This window comes from Lathamus discolor, chromosome 7 (genome assembly GCF_037157495.1).
Source record: "Lathamus discolor isolate bLatDis1 chromosome 7, bLatDis1.hap1, whole genome shotgun sequence".
NCBI classification, from domain to species: Eukaryota; Metazoa; Chordata; class Aves; order Psittaciformes; family Psittacidae; genus Lathamus; species Lathamus discolor.
This window is the reverse complement of record NC_088890.1, coordinates 14834808-14849609: the sequence shown is the minus strand read 5'-3', so window position 1 is coordinate 14849609 and position 14802 is coordinate 14834808. Positions and strand designations below refer to the sequence as shown.

The following is a 14802-nucleotide window of genomic DNA, read 5'->3' as shown; positions in this document are numbered from 1 at the left end:
ATAGCTGCAGAAAGGACAAGGATAAATGAAAACTTGAATTACCCTGGACTCAAAACGGTTCCGGATAGTGCTGGTAGGACAGGACTAGTACAATAACTTGGGAAGGGGAAGCAGGGTGGGACTGGGATTGCTGAGAGTTACAGGCAGGAGCCAGGAGAAACTCACCTGAAGGAAATCCCGCAAAGCTGTGCCTTTTAGCAAGTGTTTCAGCCACAGGAATGCAGGGGAGCTGCATGTTAGCAAAGGGAAAGGCTTTGTTCTTTCCCTGTGCCTTTTAGCTTTAGAAAAACAAACAAAAACTCCCAAAGCATCTGGTCTCTTGTGTATGTGTGACCTGACTTACCTGTAGCTGCTTTACAAACAAGGCTTGCAGCAAAAAAAAAAGTGATTGAAAAAGGGGAGAAAAAACAAATCACGAAAGCATTAAGGAAGAAACCAAGTTGTGTACATGAAGGTTTCACCCCAACTCATCCAGCCCTGCTAGGGGTGAGACATGCTATTCACACTCTGTACTAAGAGGAATGAGGAGTTTCTTGCATCCCCGGCAAAGACAGGTGAGGCTCATCCTCATGCCACAAGAGCAATGTGGAGGGAGACCTGAAGTGGAATTTCAGTGTGCTCCAAGGCAGCTGTAATTATGGAATACATCACAGTCAAAAGGTGAATCGTGGGGAGTGAAGATTACAGCTCTCAAAGCAGAGCACAGCATCACCTTTTACATGCTGATCAGGTACAATGCCAAGTAGGCTATGTTCTGAAATAGAGCTAGCTTGAGGAGTTTGATGTACCAGAGCAGTTGTTCTGTACTGCGAGTGCCTTGTTAGCCATGGAAATGCTGCACACATCTTACAGAGAGCTTTATTTCATTCCTGTTTCCTTAACTAAAAAATGGAGCTGTATACATGGAAACCAAATACATTTCTCACGGACAAGAGAATAATAAAAGAGCACGTGTGTGAAAAGAAAGATAAGATGAAGCACACAGCATATTCCTGCAGAATCTGGCAGCAGAAGGACAACGTGGAAGTGAAACAGTTTGCTGACAATCTAGAAAGACAAGGTTATTGATGCCTCTGAGAAAATACTCCCACAACAAACTGGAGCCTCAAATCCACTTGGCAGACAGATGGCAGTGGGATTGTTTGATACCTGATGGAAATGCTTAGCACTGACTTTTCCCATGCCAGACATTTTCACCACACTTTGAAAGTTATGTATCACAAGCTTTGTTCCCAAAGAGTCGTATATACCACCTGAGTTCTGCAGAAAACATCTGCTGAAACAGTTGTAAGCAAAACTTGAATAGTCTTTATTCCAGTTTGTTTTCTTCAGGGCAGTCTGGTCTCTCACTCCAGCTGCTTTGGCAGTGGCACCTGGACAAAGACAGTAAATATTAGGAGGAGGAAATTTATCAGTCTTATTTCCCAAGCCAGATTAGTTTAATAGAAACCTCCAGAAACTGTAAAAAGATCAAAATAGAATGGCTGGGAGCTCCAAGGAGCTCTGCCTGGGAATTTCTCTTCGTAATTCCCCTCTTGCTATTCACAATGCTTGATACCTGGTAAATGAATTTGCAAGTGATGTGTCCCACCACAGAGCAACCAAACACCCAGCTCTGCTCAAGCAGTAAAATCCCTTTTTGGAGATGAAGACAAGGATATTAAGGCAAATAAGGAGTTACCAGGATCATGCAGGCAGGTGAGAGTAACACCCTAATGCCCCAAATCCAAGCCATGTGGCACAATAACAGGGGACCAGAAAGCAAACAACCCCCACAAATGACCAAACAAACAAAATCCAACCCCAAACATGTGTCCATTGCTTTATATTTCCATGTGCCCTGATAGCAGCTGTTCTCTGGCCCATCTGGGATTCAGCATCAGTTGATAACTCCGTTCCAAACCCCACAGCCCTCATTCATGAAAACCTCCCCCAAGGATTTTGGGGGGCATAGCTCACTATTGCTCCCTCGTACATGGCAGCACACGGGTTTCTTAATCATTGCTATGTAAAGTGAGGGCTGTGCCCAGCAGAGCACCAGCACCATCATCCTCCATCTTCCTGAGGGAAGGAATAGCAACAGATCTCGTGGCCATGAAGGATCAATCTCCCATCACACACCATCTTGGCACACACCAATAAATCATAGAATGGTTTGGATCGGAAAGGACCTTAAGATCATCCAGTTCCAACCCCCTGCCATGGGCAGGGACACTTCACACTAGACCAGGTTGCCCAAGGCTCTCGTCTAGCCTGGCCTTGAACACTGCCAGGGATGGAGCATTTAGCACTTCTTTGGGCCACCTGTTCCACTGCCTCACCATCCTCACAGTAAAGAACTTCTTCCTTATATCTAACCTGAACTTGCCCTGTTTAAGTTTAAACCCATCACCCCTTGTCCTATTGCTACAGTCCCTGATGAAACCGTGACCTTTACAAGAGCAGGTCTTGTTGGCTTAGACATGGGACTGAAATGCAAAATCTAGATTGGCCTAGAAAGCCCAGAAATGCCGTGAGGAGAGGCCCTGGCTGCAGGGCTGGCCAGCAAAACTACAACCCCATAACTTGGCTTGGCAGCAGAATGGTCACATTAAACCTGGACCAGCATCAGAGGTCACTGCAGGACCTGCCCCTGCCGAAATTTCAGGATAATCTACTCTCTCTGGAATCACTGAGGGGATAATTGTTTCTGTGTAGGTATAGATGAAAGCAGAATGTGGCCCACTGTGTTAAAATGTTCATATTAAACAGAACATGAATTACAAAGTACTACTGACCACTTCTAATTGCAAAGGATTTTCTGTCCTCTTCCTCTAGCCTTAGCAACACAAACATGCATCAACATCACTAGCTACAAATACATCACTTGGCTTTCAGTACTCCTTGAATAACGGTACAAAGGAAGGAAATGCAACATTTAAGAAAAGCAAAAGGTTAAATCTGATGGCCAGCGTTTGGAGAAGTGGCCCATGAATTTGGTACTCAAGCAGGAGCATCACCAAGGGGCAGGTATCACAGTTAGGGGCTTGGATTCTCAAAGCCATGAGCTCACATTTGCTCATGTGACTACTGAGAGCTTTGAGTGGCAAAGATTTACCTGAAACACAAAAAACCCTGTGGTACTTTCTTCTTACAACCTTGCTGCATCTTCACTGCTAATGGATCAAACTTCTTCTTATTAGCATTAGAATTGTGCAGTTGATTTAAATAGAGGGTCACTAAAATAACACACTCCTTCCTACCAGGTGAGGCAGGCGGGAGCAAGTCCTCAAGCTGTGTGGCTAGGGCAGGTTTAAGATCCTTTCCAGATACAACTGGTACCTTTTGTCAGCAAACTGTATTTTAGAGGATCAGCTATTTTACCTGAAATGTTTTTAGGCAACTGTAAAAATGTTACATGCTCAAGCAGCAGAGAAAAACATCTTTTACTTGTGCTGATGTTAAAACTCAAAAAGGCTCAAACATGAGGAAATATGTTGTAGCAAGTGTTTGTGCATTATCACTGTTATAGAAAGTAGCTCTAGAGAATGAAAATAACCTTAAAAATAGGTATTAAATCCCTCCTTTATACAAAAGGTTTTGATTCCATTTAAACCAAATCAAATGAAGGCAGTCACAGACCACAATTATACCACAGACCCTTCCCTCAGCCTTGGCCTGGTTTGTGGCAGCACCGAAGGAGCGTGATCACTGGTAAATTACATTGCTGCCAGTGTTTCTGTTCACCCTTCATTAAATGGGACAAATGATGGTGCTACTCAAAGGAGAAACATGGGGTTTATGGGGGACCAAGGAGGGACTAATAAGGAAAATAATACCGGATGCTCTCCTGAAACAAATATCTTACAAGAGCATTTGCCTGTCATAACTAATAGGCTACCACTAGTATGCCAACAGTGAGTTTCTGTGGTTCTATTTACCTCCTGAGTGAATCTCCTTTCTTTTACCTTCATGGATGCGGACAGTGGTGTGCAAGGCTGCAGCCTTGGCTCTTGCTGTTGCTTCTCTGTGCAAGCCATACCTTTGTGCTGCCAAAGGGAAACAACCCCCTGCACCCAGGACTGGCAGCCTGATGCAGAAGGATGACGACACGCAGTGCACAGGTAAGCTTGCACACCCCACTGAATGGCCAACGTGTCAAACAGCAGCTCTGGAGCGCGCTGGGTGATCGCAACTCCCTCCATCACCACCATCACCAAGCACTTACCGGTTTAAGATAAGCGACGTTGCTCTGACGAATGTCATTTAGTAGCTGATCTCTCGGGGTTATTTCGACCAGGGGAGGTGGCCTTCTCCTGGGGACTGGTTTAAGCGTTTTGATGACATCTTTGAGGTTGGTTTTCTCGGTGGGCTCCACATAGTCCGGCACAGCAGGCTTGCGCTGAATCTTCTTCAGCTTGACCACTCTGAATTCAACGGGCTTCTCCCTGCGTGGCTGCTCGGGGGCTGGCTGCCTCGTGCTCTCCTGCCTTTTGTTCAGAGACATAGCCATGGGGTCAGATGGTTTCGGGGCTTGCGGGGGTTCTTGCATCCTCAGCTGGGGCAGGGGTCCCCCCAGCATCTCCCACATCCCTGGAGGCAACCCAAGTCCATTTTCCAGCATCGCTATCAACTCTCTCTGCTCTTTCATTTGCTGCTGCCTTTGCTCTTCTTGCCTCTTTTGCCTCTGCTTGTCCAGGTTTCTGCTGAGCAGGTTGGTCACCACCATCCTGGGCCCTGGCAGCTCAAAGTGATACCCCATTTTGAGGAGGGTGGCGTTGGCTTTCAGCAGCCTGGCGATCTCCATTTCTGCCTGGTGGCCCAGCATGCTCCTCTGGTTGTGAAAGCGGAGCTCCGTCAGCGTCTCGTTGTACTGCAGGCACCTCATGATGGCAACGATCCCTTTGCCAGAGATGAAGTTGGAATCGATGTTCAGCGTGGTGATGCTCCTGTTCTCCCGCAGCATGTTGGCCAGTGCGAAAGCCACGTTGTCGTCGGCCCCCACATTGGCCAAGCTGAATGTTTTTATGTTCTTATTCTTTTTCATGGCATTGATAAAGTCTATCAGCATTTCTTTGGGGATGTTTTCTATGTTGTTCAGGTTGAGCTCTTTCATGTCTGGGTTGTTTTTTCTGACTTTCTCCAGACTATCTTCTAAATTGGTTTGGTTTCCTGAAGGCCTGGCACTTATCTTCATGAAGCTGGTATCCAGCGCCAACTTTTGGGGGATGTTTAATTTTGATATCTTCTTTTCACTTGGCTTTTCTGTGCCTTCTCCTGATTCTGTACCTGGTTTCTTACTTATCTGATTACTGTGACTGTTCTCACTGATGTGAGTCTCCTTTGTTTCCAATCTGGTCTCATCTTCCTCTTCATCCTCTTCATCCTCCTCCTCTTCATCATCATCTTCCTCCTCTTCTTCGTCCTCCTCCTCCTCCTCTCTCTCCACATCACTCCCATCCCTCTTTGTCTCCCTAGATTGTGCTCCTGAGTTGGACAAGTGCTCGTTTTTGTAATGTCTCTCTTGTCCCTCTGCTCCTGGCACCCTCCTGGGGCTGCCTCCGTCCTCTCCTTCCACCTCTTCTGCAGCGCTTCTCTAGGGAGACAAAACCTCACAGCTTAAACAGTCAAACACAGCTTCGTTACGTTACCTTTCTGCGCAAACAAACGTAGCGGCTGCATTTAGATGCCTCTATGCCCATACGTTATAAAATAATCCTTAAAAGTGCCATCGCCTGTAAGTCGGGGCTGTCTGGCTTGCTTGGGAACACAAGAATGATTGTTGTTAAAGTGGTTGCAAACCAGTTTCTCATCTATGCCTATAAAATTAAATCCTGACAATTAAATCCTATAGGTATTTAATGGTAGATTAAGGTGGTCCTTGAGCCCTTCTGGGGGTTAGGAGTCTTTCATCTAAAGTATCTTTCTGGATTTTGTGTGATGTTTATGGTTGCCTTGATAAGAGAGAAAGTTTATTTCGAATGCCACAAACCACTGGAAATCAGTGTTAACCGCTGACTGTTTGCCCAGCCCCCGGAGGAGCCAAGAGGGCACACTGTAAATGACAGTGGAGTCACCCAGCACGTGAGACAACAAAGCGGCCCGCTCTAGTACCTGCCAGAGCATCACAACTGCAGAAGCATGTCACTGCAGATAAAGCAAAATATTATCTCAGAGATAGGAAACTGGACTCTGCACACAGCTGCTGCAAGGCAATGGGGCTTACAGCATCAAAATAACATCAGCTGCAAACATCTCCACAGGCCCTCCTGGCTGAGATTTCTTTACAGGCATCTTTTCGCATGTGGTTCCTCTACCACTGAGAAATGCCAATAAAGCACTGATACAGATCAAGGTATTTCTATGGGAGACTTGCACTACTTCAGGCAGGGCAGTGTCACAGCTTGTGCTTCACCAAGTCAGACAAAACAATCACAAGTCACTCCTGCGCTCAGGGCTGCGGTTCCTGCTTGCTGTAGCAGTGGACGGGTTTAGTACAGGGGGATTGCTTGATCAGCTGCAAGTGCAGTTCCACATTCGAATTCCAGATTTAACCCCAAAAAGTGTTAGAAAAGTATTGTCTCTTTGAGGGTAACTGAGTTTTACCCTCTTTGAGGGTAAAAGAGTGTTGCAGGAGGGAAAAACCCTCAGATTTCCCACCTTGTCCAAAGACAGCCCATGAAACCTGCCCTGGGAAGTCCGTGATGTGCTGTTGTGCAATGGCAAAACTACTAGTGTTTAAAAACAAAATAAATACTAAGATCAGTCACCTCAGATTCACTTGGGTTTAGGGATGGATACGTTTCATCTGGCCGAGCTTCCATCCTATAAACCTATTTTTAAGTGAGGCCCTCATCCTGAAAACCATCTAAGTGTGACCTTAGAACTTTATTTCAAAGTCATAGGGATAGTAGAATAAGTCTAAGTACTGTGTTGAAAAGGGTTGGACTTACTCATGGAGTTAAAATTCACTGTTCCGGAGTTTTGTCCACTATGACATTAAATTCTGTCAATTAATTAGTTTAATACATATAATTAACGTAGTCTTCTATGGAAAAGCAGTATGGTGCTGCTCCGTACACACAGTTACATCCTCCAAACTTGATTTTATGACAATTTCACAGTGGTTTGCTTTACTGCAACAGACTTAGGGTTTCCTTATACTAAAAAGCTTAAGGAAGTATTCATGAAAAGCAATTAAAAAATTACTAATCCTGATGTGAGCCCGAGCTGGATGCTGACATCACTGAGGCTTTTAGGATTAATTCCGATTTGTACCGTACTTTACATAAGGGATGGAAGCAGAGGCAGGTCAAGGTATTAAACTATAACCCAGACCCCACAGCAGAGGCATAATAAATGTTAGTGATTTTTGTTTGTTACCTCAGAGGGCAAGAGGGTGACGGGAACTCTCTCATCCTCAAGCATGCGTCTGGATGCCTTCTGCCAGTACAGGTAGTCAACCAGGGACCGGTGGTCAAAGCTTCCCGTTGGCGGTTTCTCCGTCTGATCCCTCTGTATCATCCCAATTGGGACTTCGGGGTCTGGGGACATAACTTCCATCTCACACTGCAGCTCCTTTAGCTCCTCGGGGGACAGGTTTGCCAGGATTTCATCTTCATCAATGTCCTCAGTACACACTTGTTCATCATCAGAGTTTTGCCTGAGTGCAGACATGTTCCTTCTTCTCTCCTTCCCCTATTACTTGTCAAACCTGAAGAGAAAGATCGATTTTAAAGGCTTGTTTTCTTTCCCCCCTCACTAGCAGTAGCTCATTTGGTTAAATCAACAACTTCATGCTTTGGTCATGAGCTGTGGCAGCTCTCAGTCTCTGTGTGGGAGACAGACCGTGCAGCTAAGTCTATATTAAGCTGCACTTGGCTGGATGAGGGGAATTTATGGCGATGCTCCATTTTCAGCAACCTGTCAGCTGTGCAAGCCCTTCTGACATTTCAGTGCAGCTGGTGAGTCCCCCATTGAGTAAGGCAGGGGATGGCCATTTTCTAGAGGATTCCTGGGGCACTAAGCCTTCGAGTGCCTCATCCGCACTTGGATTGCTAAGGGAGGATGGAATGACATTAATGGCACCTGTGAGGTGTGCAGCTGAAATCCTGAACCATGGGAAGAATCAGCACAAGGTCTTTGTGTCCATGATGTCTTGGATACCTTAAAAAGGAATGCAGGCTCTTCACTGCCCGTAGCGAGGTCTTCGACTTAGGCTGGATATAAGGAAGAAACCCTTTCCTGTTAGGGTGGTGAGGCACTGGAACGGGTTGCCCAGGGAAGTTGTGAATGCTCCATCCCTGGTGGTGTTCAAGGCCAGGCTGGACAGAGCCTTGGGTGACATGGTCTAGTGTGAGGTGTCCCTGCCCATGGCAGCGGGGTTGGAACTGGATGATCTTAAGGTCCTTTCCAACCCTAACTATTCTATGATTCTAATGTCGCAGGTGGTTTTGGTGTGATGCAGCCAACACCAGGCCCTGGTTAAGATAAAATCCTCCAAGGTGGAAAAAGGGTGAACAGTCGGTAAAACACACACCTTGTGCTTGGGACAGGGGTCCACGTGGGGATGGGAACCAGCCCTTTGAACCACCCTGAGCGGTCCCCTAGGCAGCATTTCCCCATGGGATTTCCCATAGCATATCCATGGTCTGCTCCCGTACACTCTGCCCAGAGGCAATGCCAGTACCCTGTTTCTTGAGTGGTCTGCCTCTGTCATGGATGTTATTTTCACTGTTAAGAGATTTGGCTGACAGTTCAGCTCAGGTTCATAATTTTCCCACTCTTTGCCATTGTGTTACAGAATAAGCAACTACAAAGATTTACTAGTATTCTTAGAACTGATGCAACTATAGATTACCTGACAGCCATTTCTTCATTAAGTATCCATTCCACCTAAGAAGTACCTCCTTCTTTGTCCAGAATATTTCATTGGCTTCTAAATCTATGTATCAATGCAGAAAGCCAGATCTCCACTGTGCTCATGGCTGCTTTGTAAAAGCAGAGTAGCAGGACAGGTAATTTTTCCACCATGGTGCAGTTTCAGTACACCACAGCTTGGGCTGCTCATTGCATCAGGAAGATTTCCTCTTAAATTTCAGGTATTCTTGCAGTGGGTATCAAATCAAATGCATCTTTCGCAGGAAAAACAACACAGAGAGGCTGTGAAACCAAGCCACACCAATTTTTAAGCCATATTTCTCATTACAGCTTCAACCATGCCCCGCTGGAGTCTGCCAGCAGCAAAACAGTCTCTGGATGAGGATGGTCTCTCTACGCTCTGTTTTGTAACAAGAAACATGGTGTTCGAAGCCCTGTTCAACCCTATTAAAAAGCCATTATCCAAAGGACCTCATTTAATTAATGCTGTCACACAGCAGGGAAGAGAGCAAGACCTTAAGAAGGAAATAGGTGGCGAAGGAAAATATAACAAAAACCCGAGCTGAGAATGTACTGGCTCCATTTGCCCCTTTAGTATTTCAGGGGACATCCTTATTTTATATTAAGCAGTAGCAAGCACAACAGCAGACCCACACATCAATCTATCTGGTCTAGCAGATTTAACCCCCAGTGACTGCAGTCCATGATAGAGTCCATAAATGGTTTCCTGATGTTATCAAATAAATCAGTGCTCTTCAGTAGCTGCTACGTTATCCTCCCAGGCGATGCTGTTTGGATCACAGAAGCTGGCTATTCAGTGGTTACTTATCACTTGCTAATTTCTTGACTGAAAATAAAGCCCCTGGCCACCTTCTTGTGTTTCCATGATCTTCAGCCAGGCCATCTTGGGCCTTGGTCTTGTCAGATCTGCTAAGCTAAGTAGGGCTAAGCACATGAAAGTTCACTTGAGAAGGAAAACACGGATACTGAGAACACCATCAGGTATTTGAAAAGCAGGTTTTCTTCTAACTAGAAACATACCACTTGTCAATACCATGATGAGGAAATACTACACTGCTGGAGCAATGCCTACTCCGTCAGATGCAAAGCTGAAGGATTGCCTGGTGGCACCTCTCCTGGTGACAAAGGTGCTAATCCCACAGATTTCCAAGGTGGGTATCACATTCTGCCTACTTTAGGTTTCTCCTCCATAAATTACCTCAGGTTCAGGATTCACTTCCTTTTCTAACATGTTGCGTAGTGTTTTGGCACACTGGAAACGGCACATTACAGCAACAAACAACACCATCAGGCTTGGGACACACGGCTGAATGTAGAAGTCTTCTCCAAGGCAAAACTCCCATCTTCTTCCCAGTAGCTGTTGTGGGTATTCCCCTTGGAGCTTTCCAAAACAATCACTCACTCCTCAGCCTTCACTAGGACAGGAAAGCCACTTCCATCAGTAGCACTTGCTATTTTCACACCAATTAGACACTTGCTCAGGAATATCTGGACTAATAAGCTACTGCATGAGGTGCTCTGTTACCAAACAGCAGAGAGCTGTGCCAACAGCCACGCTCAAACCATAAGCAGAAGACAAGAGGTACCTGAACAGCAATCACAAAGAGATTCCTATGGGTAGGAGCTGAAAAACCATGCTAAATGGGTACCTAACAAATGTTAAATAAAAGCACCTTAGGAGCAAACTGATAGAAGGAAAGGTCTGTCCTTGGGAACGAACAATTCATACTCTGCTTACTGTTTCTAAAGCAGGTAGAGATGAACTCCAGCATGAAACCCAGCAGGCTCTCGTCCAGGACTGCCTCACCTCACTGATTCCTCTCATTTATGCATTTTCTTCAAAACTTCACCTGTTCCTCTCAAAAGCAAAAGGGCTGTCAACTTTGTAACTCAAATACCAAGAGAGGCAGACCGCAGCGTCACCAGCTGACACGAAGCAGGACACCAAGCCATGCTTCAAGTGCCTAAACCATGTTGTATTTTTAAGCTAACACATGGGACACATGTTGATGCCAAATGCTTGGGAACAGTTTCCATAATGTTGGCTTTATTTTTTCTGCTTATAAAACCCATATATTTATTCCCTTCTATTACCAATCCATCGCATTTCCAAGTGCCAAGGTATTAACTGGAAGGAGCTGGAGAATGTTCCTGTGTAACATAACCTTGCATCACTTTTGAGAAACTCATAGGTTTGATGGGGCAGTCTAAAATTGGCAAAGAGTAGCATACACCAAGCACGTCCAGCAATGCACTGTAATGCAATATGGGGATTATAAAGGGTCAGATGATGGAATCTTAACAATAACAACCACTAGGTAACGAAAGCAATCATAGAGAGACACCCTGTGGGAAAAACACCAGGCATCATGTTGGGAAAATAACCCACCTGCCATACCTCCAAACTGCTAGAGATATAAATACATCAGATTAAGTCCAGTGCTTAAATAGAATAAGGACATCTGACTTTCGAGGTACTTGCCCAAGTCTCTTGACAGGGAGCTACAAAGCCAAGCCCCATGTGAAGCAGCAGGCACAGGGGATGGGATGCAGCAGCAGGGATGGGAGCATGAGCCCCTCAGCCCCGTGCTCACTGAATCACTGCATCCCACTGCAGCAAGGTCTCTGAGAGGGGCAAACAGAGCTTTCAGTGGGACCTGGATGCCTCCAATTTGGTCCCCCAAAAAGAACGCAGTGATTATTTTTTAGTTTCCAGTTTCAGAGAAGTCTGACTGCAGCTGCACTGGTCCTCCCCACACAGTAAAACACCTCTGTCACCATCCACATTCCTTATTACAGAGAAAAGAAAACATTAAAATGTGTAGGGACACAGGGGGAGCATGGAGGGGACTTTGGTCATTAAATGAAGAAGAAATTAAGGACAAATGAAGGACAGAACATTTTAGGTTGGGGCAGAGTACTGACCCCCCCTCATTGGTATGTCCAGAGCAATCCTGCAGGGAAAAGCACGGGTGAGTCCAGTGTATACACGTTGGTTGGCACAAGGCAGCATGGGCTGATCACACGTTACCCATGGGCATTACACAGGACATTTACCCAAATATTACTGTTATTAACCAAGGACTGATTATTCCAAATCTGTGCCCAAGACAGGCCCAGGCTCAGGCTTGGAGGTTCAACACTTCACATCGGAAATGCAGGTTTGGACCCTCAGAGAAGACATCAATTCTCCACACAGTCTGCATAAAAACCTTCTTGTGACTTATCTATACTCTGGGTTTGCACAGCAGGGCCTCAGGAGAGACAAAAGCCTCACAGTAAAACCAGTAGCTAGAATTAAACTTTAAAAGGCTCCCTGCCTTTTCAGCCAAATCTACAGTTTCCCTCCAGATGCTGCAAGGCAGCACTATGAAATCAGAACTGCAATAAATCAATGCCAAGGACTCTTCAAGGTGCGACAGCCACCATCGTAACCTTCTGAACAAGCAATCACCTCCACATTTATACAAAGCACTGAATTCAGCACAAGCCAGATCAGATAAGAAACTGAGTCATTCTAGGAAACAACTTCACACTAAACACAGGGTGTATCTTGCTTTTATACACCCAGACCTGTCGCAGCCTCACACCTCCTATCATCCGGCCACGAAAATGCGCCTGTGGGCAAGGATGCCGGCAAGGCTACGTGGGGATTGCGTTGTGTATGCACGGGGTATGTTCTTCCCTAACCTCAGCCTGGAACAGGTGGAAGGGTTTCTTCTAGAGTTACTCCATGAGCCCTGGTTGGCTGCAAACTCTTCTCCATCTGCAGCTCTTTGATGGCATTCTAAACACTAAATATGAGACTCATGCTCGCTGTGCTTAACACAGGCAGGAGATGCCCTGGGAGGCGCAGCACATCCCTTTGCAGTCAAGGACTCGCTGAAGGACTTATGATGATTCCCTTCATGAAGGACAGACACGGATACCAAAGTTGGGTGGATGGCAAGGAGCTTCTTCCCGGTTAAAGGTCTTGCTCCTCTTTCATGAAGGGCCCGACACCTGTCCCCTCCTGGGCATGACTCACTCCATCCCTTCTTCCAAGGAGGAAACATCACGTCAGGTTTGAACTGCAGTGTCAAAGCATGGGGTAATTGTCTTTGATGGTAAATCCTGTCCTGCCAGGCGATCCATATAGTCCTGAATCTGTGTCTAACAGCTGTGAGGGGAAGGTCCTGCCAGACAAGGCAGGAGGTTGTACATCAGACAGGGTGTTGCTGGTAGCATGGGCATCACAGTGATGCTGGGAATGGGAGGAAATGTCTTTGGGCAGCTCAGCCAGGCACTGCAGATACACTGACCTGCACACAAAAGGGTGCTTGGACAATCTGTGACAGGGTGGGGCAGGAGGCAGCTAAACAGGAGAGAAAGAGGGTGGATGACAATACAGCAAAGGCACAATTGCCTCTTCTGCCTCTGTCGAGGCCTACAGTGGGGGTCAACCCGCAGGTCCCACCCGCAGGTCCCAGTGCCGGGGTCAGACTTGAAGAGCAATCAGAGTTTCCAAAGTCCCAACCATGCATCGGCGGAGGAAAGACCATTGCTGGAACCACCGGCCACGAACCCATCTTACACAGTTTGTACCTGAGGACACAAACGGACACCACACACAGCCCTGCCAGGATGCAGGTCCATCTGCTCGCTACTTGGTGCGACAGCAAACACCCGTATGTGCAGAGTCACCCAAATCGCATAAACCCAAACGCTAACTCAGTCTAATGAAGGCTGCGTTGGGTGGGAAAACGTGGGCTGCTGCCAGATTCAAGCTGTACGTCCCCTTCCCCTGCTCTGCACAACACCATGTTCATTGTTTCGCTTGACTGGAAAGCCAAATTATCCCCAGCTGATCCAAGGAACAACAGTGGGCTCTGCATGCAGTGGCGCCAGAAGCCTGGTGCCTTCAGCTAGAGAACAAGGAGGGGATGCGGCAGCGAGAGACGATGCCCACCACAGTGCAATGAGAAAATGCACACGGAGCTGTTTACGTCTTCACATATCTTCCCTCACTGTATTTATCCCAAACAGCTGCAAAAAGTGAGAACTAATCTATAAATCAGTCCAGGAAACTTTTGTAACCAACAAGACAAAGCACTCCTAAGGACATGGATTTTTTCTCCTAGCACAAGATCCCTGGGTAAAGAAAAACCCATGGAAAACGGATAGTTGGGCTTAAACTAATAACCATTAAACAAAGTCAACACAATGAACTTTGCTCCTATTCGCTCTCTGTGTGAGGTCCTGCTATAGCCGACGCTCTCAGCTCTCTGCCTTAGAAATCTATCAGACATGATAGGAAAGCACAAAGGAGACCGCAGAGCCGCGCAGGAAGCAGAAACCTGCCCAGGGGAGGCCGAGCAGCGCCCGGCAAGCGAAGGGACGGGCTCAGAGCCGCTCTCCTGCATTAGCCCCGAAGCCCAGGAGAGGGAGCAAACCCGCAGCCCTCAGAGGATTTACTGCCGACATTTCGGGCCGGCGCGGAGGCTTGTCACGCCTGCGGGCGCTGCGCGGCCGGGTGCAGAGCCGTGCTGCAAGGCTGCGCCCGTTTGAGCTGGACAAGTTCAAACCTGCAGCAGCCGCACTGAGCCCCCCTGGCTCACAAGTTTGACCTGAGTGCACTCAGGTTTGTGAACTTTAAACACTTGCTGTGCTCGGGGAAGGGGCCCTGGTCCAAGCTCCATAGAATAGGGTTGGAAAGGACCTTAACATCCAGTTCCCCCCCACCCTGCCATGGGCAGGGACACCTCACACTAAACCATCTCACCCAAGGCTCTGTCCAGCCTGGCTTTGAACACCGCCAGGGATGGAGCATTCCCAGCTTCCTTGGGCGACCCATTCCAGTGCCTCACCACCCTAACAGGAAAGAATTTCCTCCTTATGTCTGACCTTCACCCCTGTCCCGTCCCTGCACCGGAGGAATGTCAG

The 14802-nt window shown here is 46.9% G+C and overlaps 1 protein-coding gene across 2 annotated transcripts; it reads right to left on the bottom strand.

Moving 5' to 3' along the window:
• Positions 1-895: 895 nt before the first annotated feature.
• On the bottom strand, positions 896-14782 carry LMOD3 (leiomodin 3). Of its 2 annotated transcripts, none has more exons than XM_065687241.1 (4): positions 14764-14782; positions 7363-8198; positions 4208-5575; positions 896-1373 (listed from the first exon to the last, which is right to left on the bottom strand). In XM_065687241.1, exons 2-4 carry the CDS (start codon positions 7654-7656, stop codon positions 1347-1349), a joined length of 1689 nt encoding a protein of 562 aa, XP_065543313.1. In that variant the 5' UTR covers positions 7657-8198; positions 14764-14782; the 3' UTR covers positions 896-1346. The 2 variants fall into 2 exon arrangements, with proteins under 2 accessions (XP_065543313.1, XP_065543314.1); XM_065687242.1 differs by lacking the exon at positions 14764-14782 and having other exon boundaries at positions 7363-7693; positions 8068-8088.
• Positions 14783-14802: the final 20 nt, after the last annotated feature.